General features: G+C 42.5%; 1 protein-coding gene across 3 annotated transcripts in view; it reads right to left on the bottom strand.

The window, feature by feature from the left end:
* Positions 1–21,751, bottom strand: part of EPHA5 (EPH receptor A5) — a 496,762-nt gene that overhangs the window by 434,473 nt on the left and 40,538 nt on the right. For 2 of the 3 annotated variants that reach the window (XM_082259443.1, XM_082259442.1), the window contains exon 2: positions 7,741–7,805. In XM_082259443.1, the coding sequence (XP_082115569.1) occupies positions 7,741–7,805 (65 nt within the window). Of the gene's footprint in view, positions 1–7,740; positions 7,822–21,751 lie in introns of those variants that run through there. The other variant, XM_082259444.1, reaches the window with a different exon arrangement.

Here is a 21,751-nt window from a genome sequence, read left to right on the forward strand (position 1 = left end):
CAGCACCACTTCACCACCAATAACTGGGCCTCCATGCGAGACCTGTGTGCCTTGTTGCGCTGTTTTGAGTACTCCACCAACATGGCCAGTGGCAATGACGCCGTTCTCAGCTTAACTATCCCACTTCTATGCCTCCTTGAAAAAACAATTCGGGCGATGATGGAAGAGGATGTGGCACAGGATGAGGAGGAGGAGGAGGATGAAGAGGTAACATTTCCAAGGCTTTCAGGGCAGTCATTCGCAAGGGGCTCCGAGGGTGGGTTCCTGCACACGCAAACGCCAGGGACGCAATTGTCCAGCAGGGGCACAGTTCTGGAGGATGAGGAGGATGAGGAGGAGGAGGAGCTGGAGGAGGAGATGGAACCATGTTCACAGCAGGGTGGCACCCAGGCCAGCTCATGGCCATCACTGGTGCGTGGCTGGGGGGATACAGAGGACACGGACCATACACCTCCCACAGAGGACAGCCTTTCGTTGCCTCTGGGCAGCCTGGCACACATGAGCGATTACATGCTGCAGTGTCTCCACAACGACCGCCGAGTTGCCCACATTCTAACTTGTGCTGATTACTGGGTGGCCACGCTGCTGGATCCCCGTTACAAGGACAACGTACCGTCCTTAATTCACTCACTGGAGCGCGATCGCAAGATGCGCGAGTACAAGCGCACGCTGGTAGACGCCATGCTGCTGGCATTCCCATCTGACAGCGGGGCCACAGTGGAAGCACAAGGCAGAGGAGGAGGAGGAGGAGGTCGCCAACGCAACCAGGGCACCGCCAGCACCTCAGAAGGCAGGGTTAGCATGGCCGAAATGTGGAAAAGCTTTGTCAGCACGCCACAACAAACAGCAGCACCAGCAGCTCAGATGGAACGTCTTAGCAGGAGGCAGCATTTTACCAACATGGTGGAGCAGTATGTGTGCACACGCCTACATGTAGTGAATGATGGGTCTGCCCCCTTCAACTTCTGGGTCTCCAAATTGGGCACATGGCCTGAGCTTGCCCTTTACGCCTTGGAGGTGCTGGCGTGCCCTGCAGCCAGTGTATTATCTGAACGGGTATTTAGCACGGCTGGGGGCGTTATAACAGACAAGCGCAGCCGCCTGTCCAGAGACAATGTGGACAAGCTCACGTTCATTAAAATGAACCAGGCATGGATCCCACGGGACTTTTCCGTACCTTATGCAGAATAGCAATGGATACCGACCTTACCCACCCATTGTTCCATTTTTGCTCTTTCTCACTCTTTTGGGGTGTACCCTCATTTAAAATTTGTGAAAAGAAGCAGTGTTGGCTACCTCGTCCTCCTCCTCAGGGCCAGATTAATGTAGGGGCTATTGGAGCTGCAGCTCCAGGCCCCTACCTTTTATATAGGCCCCGGGTTGGCCATATTCACTGTTACCGCTCTTCTGTCACTTGTAAACACAGAAGTCTGGCTTCTATGCTCGCTTCCCCAGGCAGCACCCTCAGAACCTCCCCACACAGCGTGAAGGCCGGACAAGGAGGGACAGTTGGCGATGCATGGATGTGTTTATGGGCTTCAGAGACAGCATCCCATGTTGAATTAGGCATGCATGGCTGCACCCTTCCTCCTCTGGGTGCATGGCAAGGCACGGCCCTAAGGCCCTTCAAAATCCTCAGCACCAAGCCCATGATGCTGTTAATCCGGCCCTGGTCCTCCTCCACCGCCGCTTCCACCTACACCGCCCATAGGTGTGCGCAGCCTATTGCATTAAGGTGTGCACCCCAAAGTTGAAATACACATGCATGTGTTTGCCAGCAGGGAGAGTAATGTATCGGGGCCATGTACCTGTAGGCAAGGAGAAATAGAGCAGAGCAGGTCCCAGGGAGATCTTTCCCATCTCCTCACTGGCAATGCTATGTGCCCTAGGTGATTAGGGTGTGCCCAGGCACACCCAGCACACCCTGTGCGCACGCCTATGTCACCGCCACATCCACCACCACCTCAACCTCCCTCCTACTCCATATGGGCCTCGTCCTTCAGAGATGAAGAAGAACATTGTTTTATTTTTCTGTTTTTTTTTGTTGTTTTAAGTTATTTCCCTATCCACATTTGTTTGCAGAGCACTTGCCATGCTCTTAATTACGTTTTGCTGCCATTTGCAGCACTCTAGCCCTTTCCTTTGGTGTTTTAGAGCCATTTTAGTGCCTTAAAGTTCGGGTCCCCATTGACTTCAATGGGGTTCGGTGTCCGGGAAAAGTTCGGTAAAAGTCCGGGACACGGACCCGGACTTTTTTTTAAAGTTCGGCCGAACCCGTCGAACACGGACATCTAGGTGTTCGCTCAACCCTACTCATTTGCCATGTCGTTGCCCACTCTGTTATTTTGTTTAGGTCATTCTGTAAGATATCTGCTTCATGCTGTGCAGTTATTGCCCTGCCCAATTTTGTGTCATCTGCAAAAACTGATATAGAACTACTGATCCCGTCCTCAATGCTGTTTATGAATAAACTGAACAAGGTTGGTCCCAGGACTGAGCCTTGGGGGACCCCACTTACCACCTCAGACCAGTCTGAGTATGCGCTCTTTATTACCACTCATTGGACATGCCCTTTTAGCCAGTTCCATATCCAAGAGCAAACCTTGCGGTCGATGCCTGCAGACCTTATTTTATAATTTAAGCGCTTGTGGGGAAATGTATCAAATGCCTTAGCGAAATCCAGGTACACCACATCCACTGGTCTCCCCCCATCTAGCTCACAGCTCACCTCCTCGTAGAATGTTAAGAGATTGGTTTGACAAGAATGCCCATTTATAAACCTGTACTGATTACTGCTGATGATGTTGTTGTCTTTAGCAAACTCTACGATATAGTCCCTTATCCTCCCCTCCAGAAGTTTACATACTATCGATGTCAGACTGACAGGCCAATAATTTCCCAGGACATGCCTCTGCCCTTTTTTGAATATCGGTATCACGTTAGCTTTCCTCCAATCCCCTGGTACATTTCCTGTCATAATACTGTCAGCAAAGATCAGGAACAGTGCGATGCATTTTATTTTATTTTTTTTCTGAGGTTTACAACCTCTTTAATTGATTCAATCTTTAAAAAGTAAATAGGCATTGTTGTGGCTATGAGCAAGTAAATCAACTCTAGGTGTGAAGCAGGTTAGAAAGCGACAGATGTGAGGTCTACATCTAATCTGTAGTCATAAACCCACCACTACTTTGACACTCAGCATGCAAATTTTGTGATCAATCTAACATTTGTTTATCTCATTTTTTCCACGGATAGATTAGAACAGCTCCAAGCAGTATAATACAGTTTAAAGATGAAATGGATCAACCCTTGGTCATTTATTCATCTTCCAGTTCAAACGCCCCCCTGCTATTGCTGACATTATGCCAATAGCGCACCATTCTGAAACGTGTTTGTCTGCTATCTCTTTATATCTTTTTTTAAATTTGTGTTGTTTAATTTATCCAGTTAGAATTGCTCTGGCAGAATCAGACAACCTTTTTGCACTGGTGATGAAAGAAATGTTTTTAATGCTGTTTGAAACAGAACACTTTATGCAGCATGCCCACCGCATACTCTCTGCGGACTAAAAAAAAAAAAAAAGAAGTTATCTCCCATACTGTGCAGAAAACTCCCAGAATCCTTCAAAGGAATCCGACTGCCTACAGTAAGCAGATGTGTATTTTCTTAAAGGAAGCAATTGTACTTTCCGAAATGTAAATAGTGGGAAATAAAATCAGCATGATAAGCAAAGCAAATGGGTCATAAGGGTGGGAGCTGGCTGTAAAATGATTCAATCGGTTTGCACACATGGGTGTAACGCTCTGCACCCACAGTAGTGTCAAAGAGATTTGGAAAAAAACGGAAGCTGCTTGATAGCTCCATTATTCCAGATGACTTAATTAAAAATTGGAGTTGTACCACATAACAGAACCATTGGCAGCTGTAAAACCAAATAACCCATCAGAGGTTGCAATAACACTGCAGCCAAATCTTGTGCAAAGCAAACAAATATGGATTTCATATGTACTGTGAAGCCATGTGTGCGAAACAATATTTGGTAATAACAGCTTTGCTGTTATGCTTTACTGAATACGTGTACATAAACTGTGGATAGGAAAAACGCCCTTCACCCTGAGGCCTAAACATGTTAACATGGAAAGCAAGACATAAAGCATATTTGTTGTCGAAAAGGACATGGAAGAAATTTTGCTGATACATCCCATGAAACTATTTTTGTATGAAACATGTACAGTTCTATGCACCTTGCATGAAATAAATATGCATAGTAAAATAAATATTATACAATGATGAATACACGTTTTGATAACCAAAGCATACAGTATGTGACATTTCCACAAATCCAAGAATGCATTTAAAGTGCTTGTAAACCTGTACATATACCCAGTGAAGTGACTAGCATGACCTACATAAGTTGTAGCTGTGTTACATACCGTTACATAGTTAGTAAGGTTAAAAAAAGACACAAGTCCATCTGTCTCAACCAATAAACAACAAAAAACAGTAAAGAAAACCCAACCATACAATCCCATATACACAATCCTATAACCGCAGTTGATCCAGAGGAAGGCGAAAAAACTCCAGCAAAGCATGATTCAATTTGCTACAGCAGGGGGAAAAAATTCCTTCCTGATCCCCCAATAGGCAGTCAGATATTTCCCGGATCAATGTTACTCATAAATTAGTGATCGACCAATACTTTTTTTTTTATGCCAATACCGATGTTTTGGTCATCAGATATTGGTATCGGCCGATATTTTCCCGACATGTAAAAAAAAATTGATTTTATTTTTTTTTCACAGGTACCCCTTGTGGAGGGATCTGGGGGTCTAAAAGACCCAAACCCCTCCTCGGCACTGAAAAGCATTCAAAAAGCCAAGTTTGGCTGTTTTGAATGCTGTCCGTTTTTTTAATTTGGCGCCGGGTACCCAGGAAAGTGATGTCATGACATCACTTCCGGGTTTTTTACATGGAGACCCGATCAGAGCCAAATGTGGCTTTGATCGGGTCTTTGGCGGCGGTGCAGGTAGGATGCTCAGGTCTCCCGGTGGGACGAGCCACAGCTCTGAACTCTTATTGGAGTGAAGGGACAAACCCCTCTTTACATAGTATGGAGAACATGTACAGCTGTGGCTAAGTCACATGCTGTGTGCTGCAGCTCCCCCCGTCACTCTTTTAAAGTGATTGTACAGTCTTGTTTTTTTTTGCTTTTTTTCCCCAAATAACAAACAAGTTATACTTACCTGTTCTGTGCAGTTGGTTTTGCACAGAGTGGCCCAGATCCTCCTCTTCTTGGGTCACTCTTCTGTGCTTCTGGCCCTTCCTTCCTGTTAAGTGGGGGCACCAAACCAAGTCAAAGCTCACTGTATTCATTCAGACACTGAGCCATGACCTGGCTGTGACCCTCTCTCTCCTGATTGGCTGACTGACTATGATTGACAGCAGCCAGAGCCAATCGCACCACGCTGCTGTCTCAGCCAATAAGGAGGGGAGTCCTGGGCAGCTGAGAAACTCCTACAACGTTGCCTCTCCACTATGGCACACACTTCCTGCACAAACATTAAATTGCATATATGTTGCACTTTGGAAGAAGGCCCCGGCCATGATCCTGCTTGTATTTGTGATGCCAATGTAAACAGTTAAAACAGGGCAAAGTCTGTGTTCACTCTGACTATCCAGTCAAAAAAAAACAGGACTTTTGCTTGCACATGATTGGACGAATGAAAATAGTTTTACATTGTTTACTTAGCTAGTAAAACATTGAATTTGCTAAGCAATCATACACTTTAAAAAATGAACCAACACCTACCCCTCATGGAGGAATTAAAATTTCCAAAAGTTTATTACAGACGGCCCCCGGGTTACAAACAAGATAAGGTCTGTAGGTTTGTTCTTAAGTTGAATTATTTGTAGGTCGGAACAGGTACATTTTTTAAGTGTAGCCCCAGCCCAAAAAATGATTTTTAGGTTTTTTTGGATAGCATAGGGAGGATTAACACCCCTTTAACATTTTTTTTGCTGTCTGTGTCCCTGTTCAGAAGATTTTTTTTGAAATATCAGAATAATATTTATCAGAAACAATAAACCACTGGTAATTATTATGCACTTAACTGAAAATGTCCTAAGAACATCATGCTGAAAATTTGTAAAAAAAAAAAAAAGAAAAAAGTTTGCCTTTTGGACTGAGCTGTGGCAGGAAAAATGTACTCTGCAAAATATATCTTTTTTTTTTTTTTGGGGTGTTTGTTTTTGAATAGTGTGGGGAAGGTCTGGAACCTCTGTTGTGTCTTTATTGCTGTGTTCCCATTAGGGAGATTCACTTTTCCCTTTTGGTCCTGGCAAACCTTGAACATTTGACAACTCTCTAAAAGATGATTTCCCTTATGCTGGATAGATCTCCTTTCACTTACTGCTGTATTTTTGAACAAAAAAGTAAAGAAAAAAGCAACAAAAAAAAAAAAAAAAAATCTAAACCCAAAAACAAATTCGAATATACTGCAGATTATTAATCATTAGCTGCAGCAGTTGCATTTTTTTCCTTAATGTTTTTCTTTTTTTTCACACACTTCCTGTCCTAAGGTTGACACCCTCACCCACTTACTCACTTCACTGTATTTTTGAAGGCAGCCATGGTTGTAGCTAGGCTGCTCTCCTGATTGGGGCTACTGGCCCCTTGTCCTCTCCTCATTTCCTTTATATAGGAAGGCATTCGTTATATTAAAGGGTTTAGATATGCTTCCATACTCAAAATATATTTTTTTAAATTTAATAAATAAATTAATTAATTAATTAATTTTAAATTAATCAAAAGAAATGTATTAGGAAACACATCAAAGTTCAATAAATTCAATGGTTCAACACAGGGTTTAATAATTTTGACACCTTTTTTGTTAGGTCAGAGCTTAATTTTTCTATTTTTCCAGTTTTTGATGTGTATGTACGCATGTTCAATGTAAATTCATTCCACTGGCCAGAATATTAATTTATTCTGGCCATTGGAATACATTTACGCTCATAAGCGCACATTTACATGTGTAAATTATGCTTCTCTCTAAATCTCTTTAATACCTCTAAATTGCTACTCTTACAAAGCGGATGTGCATGGCCACATAGGATAACATTGAACTTTAGAGGCATTAAAGAGGTTGTAAACCGAAAAAAAAAAAAAAATTTTCTTTCCTTCCTGAAAGAGAAAGACATAATGAGCTAGTATGCATCGCATACTAGCTCATTATCAAATACTTACCTTAGAACGAGCCCCCGCCGTGCCGCTCGCTTACCTCTATGACGGGGGACATGTCCAGTCGCCCATCTTCCGGGATCGCGGCATTCGGCCATCTGATTGCCCGGAGCCGCGGTGACGTCACTCCCGCGCATGCGCGCGGGAGCCGACGGTCACGGCACGGGGCTCTGAAGGAATGGCACGATCGGCCGTTCCTTCAGAGCGCATGCGCCAGTGACGTCACTGGCTGCATGAAAGGTAAATATCTCCTAAACGGTACATGTTTAGGCGATATTTACAGTACCTATAGGTAAGCCTTATCATAGGCTTACCTATAGGTGAAAGTGTCAGAGGAGGGTTTACTTCCTCTTTAAAAAAAGACACCTCCATTAGCGCCATCTTATCTGCCTGTGTGCATGAGGCTTTGTGTAATTTCTTGAAGGGTAAAAGTAAATACATACTTACATTTTATACATTTTTTATTAGCAAACAATTTTATTCATAATGTAAAACCTTACCCCATTTTTTGGATATGCTATCCATCCAAGATCACCCATCACAGACCTTGAATCCAATAAGTTCACTGTAAATAAGAAAATAAACACATAAATAAACCGTCCATATAAAGTTGATGTAATAAGCATAATTGCCAAGTCTTAAAAGATAGCTGCACTCCTAAAGCACACTTCAAGCCTCAAGCACACTTAAAGGGAAAGAGCAACATACAAAGATAAAATACATACTACATATAGGTTGCTGTTTTACCTGCCACACCAACGTCTAAGATTAAGGCCAGGCTCACACTGTGTGCGGAGCAGCTCGCAAAAGGGGGTCCGGTGCAACCCTGTTCTCCTTTTCACCGAGAAATCAGGCCCAAATTTTTGCCTAAATTTGGACCTGAAATGGAGCCAAAGACGCACAGGACCCCTGTGCAATGCACTCCAAGGCCACCCCGGAGATGCGTGAACCGGCTCCATTGAGAGCCGTCACAGACTCCTGTCATGCGAATTGGATGCAGAGAAACCCAGCAGTATAAACCCAGCCTTACACAGCTCTGTTACTCCATACAGCACTGTCTGGAAGGGCAGGAGAGCTGATTCTTCTCTACTGCGGTTAGGTAACAATTAAAGGCCTTGCCCTTTCTTAAGACTTTGACTGGACAGTAAATGAAGTTCTTTGTTACTCTGATCTCTCCTCTTATCAGCATGTTCCTTAACGCTTGAGCTCTGCAGCACAGCTGAGTGGCTCCATGGGCTGCTTCTTCCTCTCTTATTCTGTGCTCTGCTGTACAGGGGATTGCAGGAAGCTAATACCAAGTAAAAGTTCATGACTACTCAGTTTACATTATAAAGTATTAGTGGATACAGAGCTGCATTCATGTGTGTCTTTATATCTGCCTGGATTTCTGTGATGCTTTGGGTTCAGGTTGAACATGAGTTTGACTTGAATCCAGCCTATTTACAGTTTTTATAGCTATAACCATGGGGACAGCTGTACGATTATATCAAACAAGAGCGGCTGGGAATCCTGTGTGAATTATTGATCAAATGTGGACATGACCATACTTGGTAAATGCTATCTCCCAGACTACCTGGCCCCTTTGCTTACAAACAGAAACAAACTAGCTGGAGATCCATCATTAGCCACCAGATCACTTTAACAACATAGCCCACAGTGTGCGCTTAAAATGTAAAAAACCCAGAGCTGATATTTTCGGTGGCAGTTTAAGGGTTATTAGGCTACTTCTGGTTCTGCTCTAAAGTAGGCCTTGGACTAAAAGGTAAATCCCCACAAATAGCTATAAAAACTTCGGAGTAGGACGACTTCACCATCTTTCCTGCAAAATCTTGAAAGTACTGTACCAGGAAGCCAGGAGTAGGGCAAGTATATTTTACAACTTTTTTCACATAGATTTTTTTTTTTTTTTACTGTTTTACTATTGCAATTTTAAATGAACCCAGACAGCGAGCAATTGTGCTATTGCTAGACTTTTCAGGCTTCACAAATTTTTTGCACAATTGCAGCAAGTCCACATTGCATGACTCCAGATCAACTTTCTTTGCAAACATTCTGCAAGTTCTGGCTCAGTTATGTTGTGTAATAGTCATCCCACCACAGGGGGCACTGTGACTGAACTTTCATGTTGTAGACTTGCAGAGCTCTTGCTGTATAGACTCACCACTGCAACTTTGCTCTTGCTAGAGTCTTTCCACGCAAATTCGCTACAAATTTGAAAAAAGTCAACTAGAACTTGTGCTTCAAGTGCTCTGCAAGTGTACAACGTGCCAATGAAAATATGCAGCAAGTTCACAGGCTTACAATTCAAAACTGCTACAAATTTGTGGCAAGTTATCCTTGCTATCTGGGAGGGCGGGAGGGCTGACATAATTCCTTTTATTTTTCCCAATCTTCCCCACCTATAACAAAACCCCTGTTAGCTGATTATTTACCCTGTTAATAGTGTAGATCAACCTCTGTTATGCCTGGTACACATGTGTGTTTTTTTCATTCAACCCAGCGGGCTAAAAAAAAACAAAAAAAAACTGAGGAGATCACTGTACAAACTATGCGATGTTAGTGCAGTTATCTCCCCACTGTGCTATTGTGCTGTGACAGAAGGACAGCACCCCAACAAAACACACTGGTCAGCGCTCTCATTGGCTGCAAGCACTGATCGGATGCCAATTAGCTGCTGGTTTTCCAGCATGCTCATTCTTCTGTCTGACTTCTGTTGGACAAGGAGCTGGCCAAAAGTCGGCCGGTAACTGCTGTACCATATGTTTTTGAACGATTTTCGGCCCGAGTGTACCTAGCTTTACCCAGGGTTCTTTGAAACCATAGAAAAAAAGTTTTTTTACCCAGGGTTCTCTGAAACCATAATTAAAAAAAAAATAGTTGAGAAAGGCTGGTGCAAAGACAAATTATTTTCACACTACTTTTGTTGAACCATAGAATCTTTGGATCTATAGTGAACCCATGCAACAATGGTAGTTAGAACAGTCTCTCTGCATGCTGCAACTATGTATCCCACCAATACCCTGCTCAAAGTAATAAATAAACCCTTAAAGCAGCATTTAGGAGGCTATACCTTTCTGATCTTCCATATGATGCTTGTGTACGTGCAGCCTTGAATATGGGCCTATATACATTTAACCTGAAAGCCCAACTCTGGACATGAGAACCTTTCCAGGTTTAGAGCAGTAAACATGCTTTAACCTCACCTGCAAACTGTTTGCTAAAAAACAGTTTATTATCATATCCTCTTAGTACAGCTCCCACTGTACTTCTGGTCCATCATGGATGTAAGCACTGCAGGTCTCATAGACCGTAGCTGTGCGGCCATGTCTCTGATTCCCTCTCCTCCTGGACATTCAAAAAGCAAATGATGTGAGGCTTTGTTTTGTGATTGGCCAGAAGGACAGAGAGTCAACTGCAGCTCTAGGGTCTGAACTGCAACACTTACGTCTATAGTGCCCAAGAAATACAGCTGTACTAATACAAACATGTAACCAGCTAACTTTAAAAAGCTGAATAGAGCCCACATGAATGAAGATTTGCTGTTGAGTTGGATTTTAAGTTGTGAAAAATTAAATCTGACTGGCCTCTACCCACATTTGCATTTCACTGCCCTTTGTTCTGTCTAGTTGCAAAGGCAATAGTGTAGCTAACAATGTTTAACGATATGAAGAAAAGTAAAATACAGAGCTGTAAAGCCTAGATTTGCTGTGCCAGAATAAAAAAAAAAAAAAAAAAAAAAAAACCTCTGATTGATTATTTTCTCCTTTCTCGTAGCTCACAAAAAAGATGAGAAAGGACATGAGAGGATTAAAGCCTGCAAGTTCCTTGACCCCGTCTATTAAGTAGCCTCAATGGGAGTGAAGGGGTCAATGAATGCAGTGCCGATTACAGTACGTGATTCTTTTATAGCTCTGCAAATTAAAACAAAAAGGACATCTGTATTTAAATTTGAATGGATTAAACTGGAGAGCAAGACAAGCTTATGAATTAAAAATAATAATGATTATTCTTAAAATAAAGTTTTAAATAGCTAAACTGAGATTCACTGTGTAAAGAACAATTTTGACTTAGATAAACACAGAAGGACACATTTACCTACATACTCACCTTTCACTTAATAAAGCAACCTACCATAACCAACCTATATTATAGTTCTTAAAGCTGAAATTAGATTGTCAGCCATGGGCTACTACACATCACTGCTTTTGTATTATGTTATTAAACAAGTCAATACGAGAATCAACCACTATTTAATAGTGATGTATTGCATCTTGTCAGTATTACTGATCTGATCCTTAACATTATTTTTCAAATAAACACCCAATGTATACTGTATACAGTATCTCACAAAAGTGAGTACATCCCTCACATTTTTATAAATATTTTATTCTATATTTTCATGTGATAACACTGAAAAAATTACAAAGTAAAGTAGTGAGTGTACAGCTTGTATAACAGTGTAAATTTGCTGTCCCCTCAAAATAACTCAACACACAGCCATTAATGTCTAAACTGCTGGCAACAAAAGTGAGTACACCCCTAAGTGAAAATGGGCAAATTGGGCCCAATTAGCCATTTTCCCTCTCCGGTGTCATGTGACTTGTTAGAATTACAAGGTCACAGTTGTGAATGGGGAGCAGGCGTGTTAAATTTGGTGTTATCGCTCTCACTCTCTCACACTGGTCACTGGAAGTTCAACATGGCACCTCATGGCAAAGAACTCTCTGAGAATCTGAAAAAAGTAATTGTTGCTCTACATAAAGATGACCTAGGCTATAAGATTGCCAGAACCCTGAAACTGAGCTACAGTATGGTGGCCAAGACCATACAGTGGTTTAACAGGACAGGTTCCACTAAGAACAGTGGACATGCTGGACGTCATATCCTAAGGTTGTCTTTGGGAAATAGACATATGAGTGCTCCCAGCATTGCTGCAGAGGTTGAAGGGGTGGGGGGTCAGCCTGTCAGTGCTCAGACCATACGCCCCACTCTGCATCAAAATGGTCTGCATGACTGTTGTCCCAGAAGGAAGCCTATTCTAAAGATGATGCACAAGAAAACCCGCAAACTATTTGCCGAAGACAAGCAGACATGGATTACTGGAACCATGTCCTGTGGTCTGATGAGACCAAGATAAACTTATTTGGTTCAGATGGTGTCAAGCGTGTGTGGCGGCAACCAGGTGAGGACTACAAAGACAAGTGTGTCTTGCCTACAATCAAGCATGGTGGTGGGAGTGTAATGGTCTGGGGCGGCATGAGTGCTGCCAGCACTGGGGAGCTACAGCTCATTGGGGGAACCATGAATACCAACCTGTACTGTGACAAACTGAAGCAGAGCATGATCCCCTCTCTTCAAAGACCGTGCCGCAGGGCAGTATTGCAACATAATAACGACCCCAAACACACCTCCAAGACAAACCACTGCCTTGCAAAAGAAACTGAGGGTAAAGATGATGGACTGGCCAAGCATGTCTCCAGACCTAAAACCTAATGAGCATATGTGGGGCATCCTCAAACAGAAGGTGGAGGAGCGCAAGGTCTCTAACATCCACCAGCTTTGGGATATCATCATAGAGGAGTGGAAGAGGACTACAGTGGCAACCTATGAAGCTCTGGGGAACTCCATGCCCAAGATGGTTAAAGCAGTGCTTGAGAATTATGGTGGCCACACAAAATATTGACACTTTGGGGCCAATTTGGACATTTTTCACTTAGGGGTGTACTCACTTTTGTTGCCAGCGGTTCAGACATTAATGGCTTTGTGTTGAGTTTTTTTGAGGAGACAGCAAATTTACACTGTTATACAAGCTGTACACTCACTACTTTACTTTGTAGAAAAGTGTCCTTTCTTTAGTGTTGTCACATGAAAAGATATAATGAAATATTTACAAAAATGTGAGGGGTGTACTCACTCATTTATTTCAGTAATTCAATTCAAAAAGTGAATATTTTAGATAGATGCGTTACACACAGAGTGATTTATTTCAAACATTTCTTTCTTATAATTTTGATGATTGTGGCTTACAGCTAGTGAAAACCCAAAATTCAGTATCTCAGAAAATTAGAATATTACATAAGACCAATAAAAGAAAAGATTTTTAATACAGAAATGTTGGCTTATTGACAAGTATGTCCATGTACAGTATAGTATGTACTTAATACTTGGTCCTGGGCTCCTTTTGCCTGTGGCACTGCTGGGGTATTATGGAAGTCCAGGTTTCTTTGATAGTGGCTTTCAGCTCATCTGCATTGTTGGGTCTGGTGTCTCTCATCTTCCTCTTGACAATACCCCACAGATTCCCTATAGGGTTTAGGTCAGGCGAATTATCTGGCCAATCAAGCACAATGATACCATGATCATTAAACCAGGTATTTGTACTTTTGGCAGTGTGGGCAGGTGCCAAGTCCTGCTGGAAAATTAAATGAGCATCTTCATAAAGCTGGTCAGCAGAGGGAAGCATGAAGTGCTCTAGAGTTTCCTGGTAGAGGGTTGCGTTGACTTTGGACTTGATAAAACACAGTGGACCAACACCAGCAGATGACGTGGCTCCCCAAATTATCCAGTACTCTTTAAAGTTTTGCATTTCATTTAGAAATCAAGGTCCCAAAGTCTGGAGGAAGAGTGGAGAGACACAGCATCCAAGTTGCATGAGGTCCAGTGTAAAGTTTACATAGTCAGTGATGATTTGGGGAGCCATTTCATCTGCTGGTGTATATATTTATATTTTTTTATCATACCCTTTAATCGCTGCAGAGCAGTGGTTCTTAACTCCTGTCCTCAGGACCCACAGGCCAGGTTTGCAAGATAATTGAAATATATCACAGGTGATATAATTTGCTGCTCATTTGTTGCTTGCTTTGCTGATTGCAGTATTCTAGTCTGCATCTCCCCAAGGTAATACTTAAAATCTGGCCTGTTAGTGGGTCCTGAGGACAAGAGTTGAGAACCACTGCTGTAGACCCTCCAACGCTACCAAAAAAAAAAAAAAACTTAAAGCTTTGTATTGCAAAACATTACAAGTTTTCAAGACCACAGGTTCTGACATGCCCAATCCCACATTGTGTCTTACTACTGGCCTGACTATGATGATAAACTTCATTAAAGCGGTAGTAAACTGAAGTTAAAGAAATGAAAATCCCCTGCAAGACAATGTCATAATGTGCTAGTACATAGTTTCATAGTAGTTGAGGTTGAATAAAGACAATAGTCCATCCAGTTCAACCTGTGTAGGTGTGTGTGGCCGTAATCATCTCTCATACCCCTTAATGTTCTGATCCTTGAGATGTACGTCCAAGAGTCTTTTGAAAGCAACCATACTTCCCACAGAAACCACCTCTTGTAGAGGTAGAGAATTCCACAATCCTGTAGCCCTAACAGTAAAGAACCCCCTGTGTTGCCTGAGGTTAAAACGCTTCTCCTCTAATCGCATTGTATGCCCTTGAGTCCTCATGCAATCCTTTCGACTGAATAGCTTTTTTTCTATGCTGAGATCACCATTGAGGTATTTATAAATTGCTATTATGTCCCCTCTCAAGCGTCTCTTCTCCAGGGAGAATAAATCAAGAGATTGCAGACGCTTTTCATAATTAAGGTCCTCCAATGTCCTAATTAGTTTAGTTGCCCTTCTCTAGACTCTCTCCAGCTCCAACACATCCCTCCTGAAGACTGGCGACCAGAACTGGACAGAATACTCCAGATGCGGTCGGACCAAAATTTTATAAAGTGATAGGATTATAGTTTTATCTCTGGAATACATCCCTTTCTTTATGCATGCTAATATTTTGCCGGCTTTGGCAGCTGCCGCTTGACATTGCAAGCTATTGCTTAGTCTATCCTCTACCAAGACTCCCAGATCTTTCTCCATTTTTGATTCCCTCAAAGGTTCTCCCCCAAAAGTGTATTGTGCTTTTATGTTTTTTAGTCCCCAAGTGCAAAACCTTACACTTCTCCACATTAAACCTCATTTGCCATGTCGTTGCCCACTCTGTTATTTTGTCCAGGTCATTCTGTAGGATATCTGCTTCATGCCGTGCAGTTTTTGCCCTGCCCAATTTTGTTTCATCTGCAAAAACTGATATAGAACTACTGATCCCGTCCTCAATGCTGTTTATGAATAAATTGAACAGGGTTGGTCCCAGGACTGAGCCTTGGGGGACCCCACTTACCACATCAGACCAGTCTGAGTATGCGCTATTTATTACCACCCGTATCCAAGAGCAGACCTTGCGGTCAATGCCTGCAGACCTTATTTTATAAATTAAGCGCTTGTGGGGAACTGTATCAAATGCCTTAGCAAAATCCAGGTACACCACATCCACTGGTCTCCCCCTATCTAGCTCACAGCTCACCTCCTCGTAGAATGTTAAGAGATTGGTTTGACAAGAATGCCCATTCGTAAACCCGTGCTGATTACTGCTGATGATGTTGTTGTCTTTAGCAAACTCTACGATATAGTCCCTTATCATCCCCTCCAGAAGTTTACATACTATCGATGTCAGACTGACAGGCCTATAATTTCCCAGGATATGCCTCTCCCCTTTTTTGAATATCGGTATCACGTTAGCTTTCCTCCAATCCCCTGGTACATTTCCTGTCATAATACTGTCAGCAAAGATCAGGAACAGTGGTCTAGATATAGTCTTACTAAGTTCTTTGTGTACTCTTGGATGTACGCCATCCGGGCCTGGTGGTTTATTTGTGTTAATTTTATCTGGTCTTTCCCTAATTTCACCCTATGTTAGCCATAGCGGCAAGTCCTGTGTATTACTACTAACCATACATTCATGGTCAGTGTACCCCTCCTTTTCCTGTGTAAAAACATATTATGAGAAACATACCTGAAAATTAAGCCCTCCAGCATCATGCTGTTATCGCTGAGAGGGCTTCCATCTTCACCTAGTCTTCCTTCCAGGTTCGCGGCCTCCAGCTACATGAGTGGCCGGGGGCGCGATGGCGTAGCCAGGAGCCGCCGTTTATGGCACTGGCTCTGAAGGTGCGGCAGGGTATGAGAAGAAAGATCATAAGGTAGGTATGACAGGACAGAACCAGTCACCAGCTGGTCAGTATTAGCATTACAGAGCAGTTGCTTTTCGTTTTTGTAATGCAGTGCACCATAATGCATACTTGTGCATTATTGAGCATTCGGCCACCATACAGATGCTGTGGTGAGGTGTGTTGGAGTGTCATTACCAATGAACGGCACCAGACTCTCTCTCATCATTCTTCTCTCAAACTTGCTCTATCGCTCGGCCACAATCCCGCCTTTAGAAAGCGAGTGCTAATTTCTTTAATGGCTGTTGCAAGATACACTGCAGGATGAGGTTAATGGAATCTGGAAAACTCTTGGCAGGTGAAAAATATACCCTCTTCTCTCTATCCTTGGGATGCATTCAAAGCAGCTACTAGAAGCCCTCATAGGACACATCTTCCCCTTTTGACACTGACACCCTGCCCTGGAGTCCGAAGTGTAGCTTGTTAGGGAGAACACACCTCTATGTTAACTACCTATGCAGCTCTGACTGAGGCACAACATGTCTTGCAGTAATGTGAAGTACACTGAATACCCAAAAAACCTACTGTCTAGACTACATGTATGCCTTTGTTCTAGACATTTTATAGATAGGCAACTCCTATCCTCATATTTATTAGTGGTTCCAAATTAATACTAATAACTACAATATTAATCTTTCCATAATAACTGTTCAGTGTTATTTGACCCAGTTGAAGGCTTTTATACACATGATTACGCAGGTATCACATTAATATTACAATTGTACTTTTATGGTAACAAGGGGTGTAACATAGGCAGGCTAATTCTAATCAGGACTCAAAAGAATGTAAACATGTAATGAAAACATTATTAGTGTCGTGTGCACAATGAGTGCAGTGTGCACACAGACGAGCCGACACATCGTACAGCTACAACAGAAACAGGGAGATCTTGAGAATCGCATGCGGCGCAACAACCTACGCTTCATAGGTCTCCTGGAGGGCTCAGAGGATGCCAACCCTGAAACCTTTCTAGAGGAGCTGCTCATTTCTACATATGGGTGAGAAGTCTTCTCACAAGCATTTGTTGTGGAACATGCACATCATATGCCAGCTAAAAAGCCACCTCAAGGAGATCCTCCACGTGTCTTCATTGTGAAATGCCCTAACTATAAAGACTGCAACATCATTCTCCGCCTGACCAGGGAGAAAGGTAACATACCCTTACATAATCATCAAATCCTGGTGTTCCCTGATTTTACAGCAAAGATACAGCGGCAACGCAGCCGGTTTACAGAAATTAGGAGATGCCTATGAATCCGCAATTTAAAATACTTTATGCTATTTCCCGCCCAACTTTGTGAGGTTGGCGAAGATTGTGTTTCACTCTTTTGAGGAACCAAAAGCAGCAGTCGTATGACTTTGCCAGCTAAATTCATAAATGTTGGAGTCGTGAGTAGGATGCGGGCCCCTGTACTATACACCTCTCTGCCTACATAGGGGAGGCTGCCCATGACACACTTTTGTTATAACTGCTTTCTCAGGTTCACAGCAGAATATAGAATATAGTTTTAAGGATGTGCGCAGCCACCTTACAGCAAACCTTGTTTCCTTCCTTTTTTGATACACTTTCCAGCTACAGTGCTATGGACTTATCTCGCGCTCTATTACCGCTAAAAACTTGAGAAGCTCTGTGGTTGGATAAATGACACCTTCTTTGACCACTGTTGAGTCCTATTGTTCAGACTGCCTCTCAGGGGATGTTTGCCCCCTCCACAAAATGCTTAAGGGGTCATTCTTTCTTTCAAGTATACTACCCCAGCTGGTGTTCCTCTGCTGTTCCCTGGCTCGAACACCATGCTGGCGATTGATCCAAATATTCATGTTTAATTTTCAATTTGGGACGTGTGCTCATGCGGGTTGGGGTGTGTGTAGAGCCGGGTGGGTTGGGAAGTTATTAGTTACCATGGGGATTTTTCCATATGAGCAATATAAACATAGGAGGTTCTATGTGAAGTCATCTCTCTATATACTAGCTGACTGGTATGTCCTATTATATGCTATGTTGATTCTGTTTGTCCATGTCCACTAAGCCTGCACCTTATCATTTGTTCCCAATATGGCCCCTCTGAAAATTCTGACGTGGAATGCGCACGTTCTATGCAACAAACTAAAACGCTCAGCAGTTCTATGAAGGAACAGCATGGGGATATTATAGCTCTGGTTTAATCTTGTGGAAGGTTCTCTACAGCGAGCATTGAGACGACCCTGGATTAGTTGGGCATTTCATGACACCCACCCATACCCCCTATTCCAGAGGTGTATCCATGCTTATAACTAAATTGGTACCTTTTGAAACTCAGGCAGTGGTATTGGACCTGTCCAGACAAGGGTTAGCCACTACATTGAAATCTCCCAGCCAGATAGCTGGGATGGATACTGGACAGATATCTGGACATGAAGGAAAAACCTTTGCCAAGAATAGCAGAATTATATGGAAGAGGTATATACCAGGCTAATATTAAAAGGAGATTACCAGCAATTTTAGCGAGTAGGAATATGTGCCCTGGGGGTCCAATACCACTAGCAGGTAGCCATGCTAGAGGCTCCCATTTTAACAGATGACATTAATCTCGCTCTGGCTCACTTCGCTAAAGCTAAAGCCCCTGGCTCAGATGGCCTACCTATAGAATTCTATATCCACTTTTCTGATATTCTGGTACCTAAGCTTTTAGCTTTATACCGTTCTATATTTGATGCCTCCATCCTTCCTGAATCTATGCATGAAGCCTTCATAGTCCTCATTCCTAAGCTTGGGAAAGAACCCCACCAGCCTGAGTCATATAGGCTTATTTCATTGCTCCAAACTGACATTAAAATATTAGCCAAAATGTTAGCCCTGCATTTAAAAAGAGTTATCTTGTCCCTTATACAACTGGACAAAACAGACTTCATGCCAGCCAAAAATACAGCCTTCAATACCAGGCACCTATTTATGAATATTCAGGCCTCCCATAACCAAATTGGCTCTAGAGTAATTGTCACTTTGGATGCAGCCAAAGCCTTTGACTTGGTTGAGTGGCAATACTTATGGCAATGTTTGCACAACTTTGGCTTTGGATCTAATTTTATAAATGGCTTACCATTCTATATAACCTACCCCAGGCTAGGGTAGTCGCCAATGGCTGGACCACCGAACCCTTTCCACTATTGAGAGGCACACATCAGGGTTGCCCTATCTCGTCCCTACTGTACGCTTTGGCAGTCAAGCTCTTGGCGATGTCACTAAGAAACCACCCTGGTATACATGGATTATGCTCTGGATCTTTGGTGGAGAAGGTAGGGCTCTATGCCAACGGTATGATTTTATATTTAGCGGACTCTGGCCCTTCCTTACCTACAGCCCTACAGATTATTGAAAACTTTGGCAGATTTTTAGAACTTGAAATAAACTGGGATAAATCCCAAATTCTTCCCAAAGATGTATTCCCTCCATCGATAGAACAGGCTGCGTTGCCCTTGGTCAAGGTTAGCACTTTTAAACATCTAGGATTTCAAGTATCTAGATCCTTAGCAGATTATATCCCGCTGAACATGGAGCCTCTTTTTTCATTGATTAAATGTAAAACACAGACATGAACTAGATTACCGGTGGGAGAAATGGGCCGGTTGGGACTGGTAAAAATTATACTATTGCCCAAAATCCTATATGTCCTTTGGCACTTCCCTGTATATATTCCATTTTCTTCAAAATCATAGAAACCCTGTTACAATCTTTCATATGGGGGGGGGGGGGCTACCAGACATAAATTATCTTGGAAACACTCCAAAAGCCTACTGCTTTAGGAGGTCTTGCTGCTCTAGACTTCGGAGCTTACTATCTGATGGCACAGCTTTCACACTACCACATTGATAAATATAACCAACATAGATACCTCTCCTTGTTTTGTTGTCCTGCTGACTCACTGGTCCCACATCCGTTCTATTATATACTACGAGGCGTGGGTGGCTTTCCTGCATCCCTGAGCCGCACTGGCCTCCTGTTTTCAGAATAGGCAGATTTGGTACCTGGTTACATCCAAAATGAATTGTCCTAGGTTGCACAGCAACACGCAGTTATGGTACAACAGGGCTCTTACCTGAACTCCTCCAGATTCTGGATCCTACAATCTGGATGTCTAGGGGAGTATACTTGCTGTCTCACGTTTTAGATAATGGTAACATGGTTAAACATTTGACCAATTAAAAACAGAATTTATTCTCCCAAATTATATGTTATTTCGCTTCTTCCAAGTGCAACACGCATTGCACTCACAATTCGCAGGCAATTTCCCTGTATTACTCCCCCTAGATGTTTTGGATGTGATAAAAGGGGATAAACCATGTAAACTCATCTCCATTTTGTATGACATGATAGTTACCCCAGCTGCATCTCAACATGCGTCAAGACTAAATGGGTGGAGGAGGTTGGAGAACTGGATGATGAAGAATGGCACTAGAAACCTGTAAAATAGTATCTCCCAAAATGTCTGACAAACTAATACAAACCTATATTGTGCATAGAGCATACTTAACACTGGATAGGCTGGCCAAATTTGACCCTTCCTATAGCACCACATGCTCTAAATGTCTGATATCCATTGGCACCTTTGGGCCCCTCCTCGCATCACTGGGTTGTGGGCGCAAGTTGTCCAGTTCCTCCATGAGCAGATAGGTTCACCGGTGACATTGGATCGCAGACAATGCCTATTGGGCAGATTTTCTGATACTGACATAGATAAGCACTAAATGTATGCACAAAACACTGTCTGGAGCTATAAAGGTTATAGCTCGCTGCTAGATTCAAGCTGCACCTCCAACTCTAGCTGCCTGGATTGCTGAAATGAATAACACCTTACCATATAAAAAAATGATCTATGTCAACAGGGGTTGTGTGGGTAAATACAACAAAATATGGGAAAGGTGGTTACAATCAACATCGACCTGTGTTTCATAATTTACAGTATATAATTTGTCTTCTTGAAACTAAGTACCATCTTTTAGGCCGTCGACAGAGGATACAAAGATATTGGTTATTATTCTACTTAAAGACATGATACACCAGATAACGCATAGCTTATTTTATGGCCTCTTAGCCTGATCAAAAGATCTGCTCACATATTTTTTTTTTTTATTTAGTATGACATGTAATAAGGATGTCTTATGCGGAAAGGACTGTCACCATTGCTTATTGAGTTGTGTATCTATGCATCCAATGTTTTGTATAATTGTTCACTATATTTTGTACAAAACGCAATAAAGCTTTTTTTCCAATTTAAAAAAAAAGATAAGAATGTACTGCTAAAGGGGGAGGAGACAAGAGGGAACCACATGGCACAACAGAGGACTAAGCATTTGACACATTCCGAAATGTCAAATTTTAGTGACTGTAGCTTAGCAATAGTCAACGATTGAGGTTTTCGAGAACGGTAAGCATGAGTAATATTCTGTTGCTCGCTATTTCTATTCAAAGGTAAACGT

Source organism: Pelophylax lessonae (genome assembly GCF_965119305.1).
Source record: "Pelophylax lessonae genome assembly, chromosome: 1".
NCBI lineage: Eukaryota > Metazoa > Chordata > Amphibia > Anura > Ranidae > Pelophylax > Pelophylax lessonae.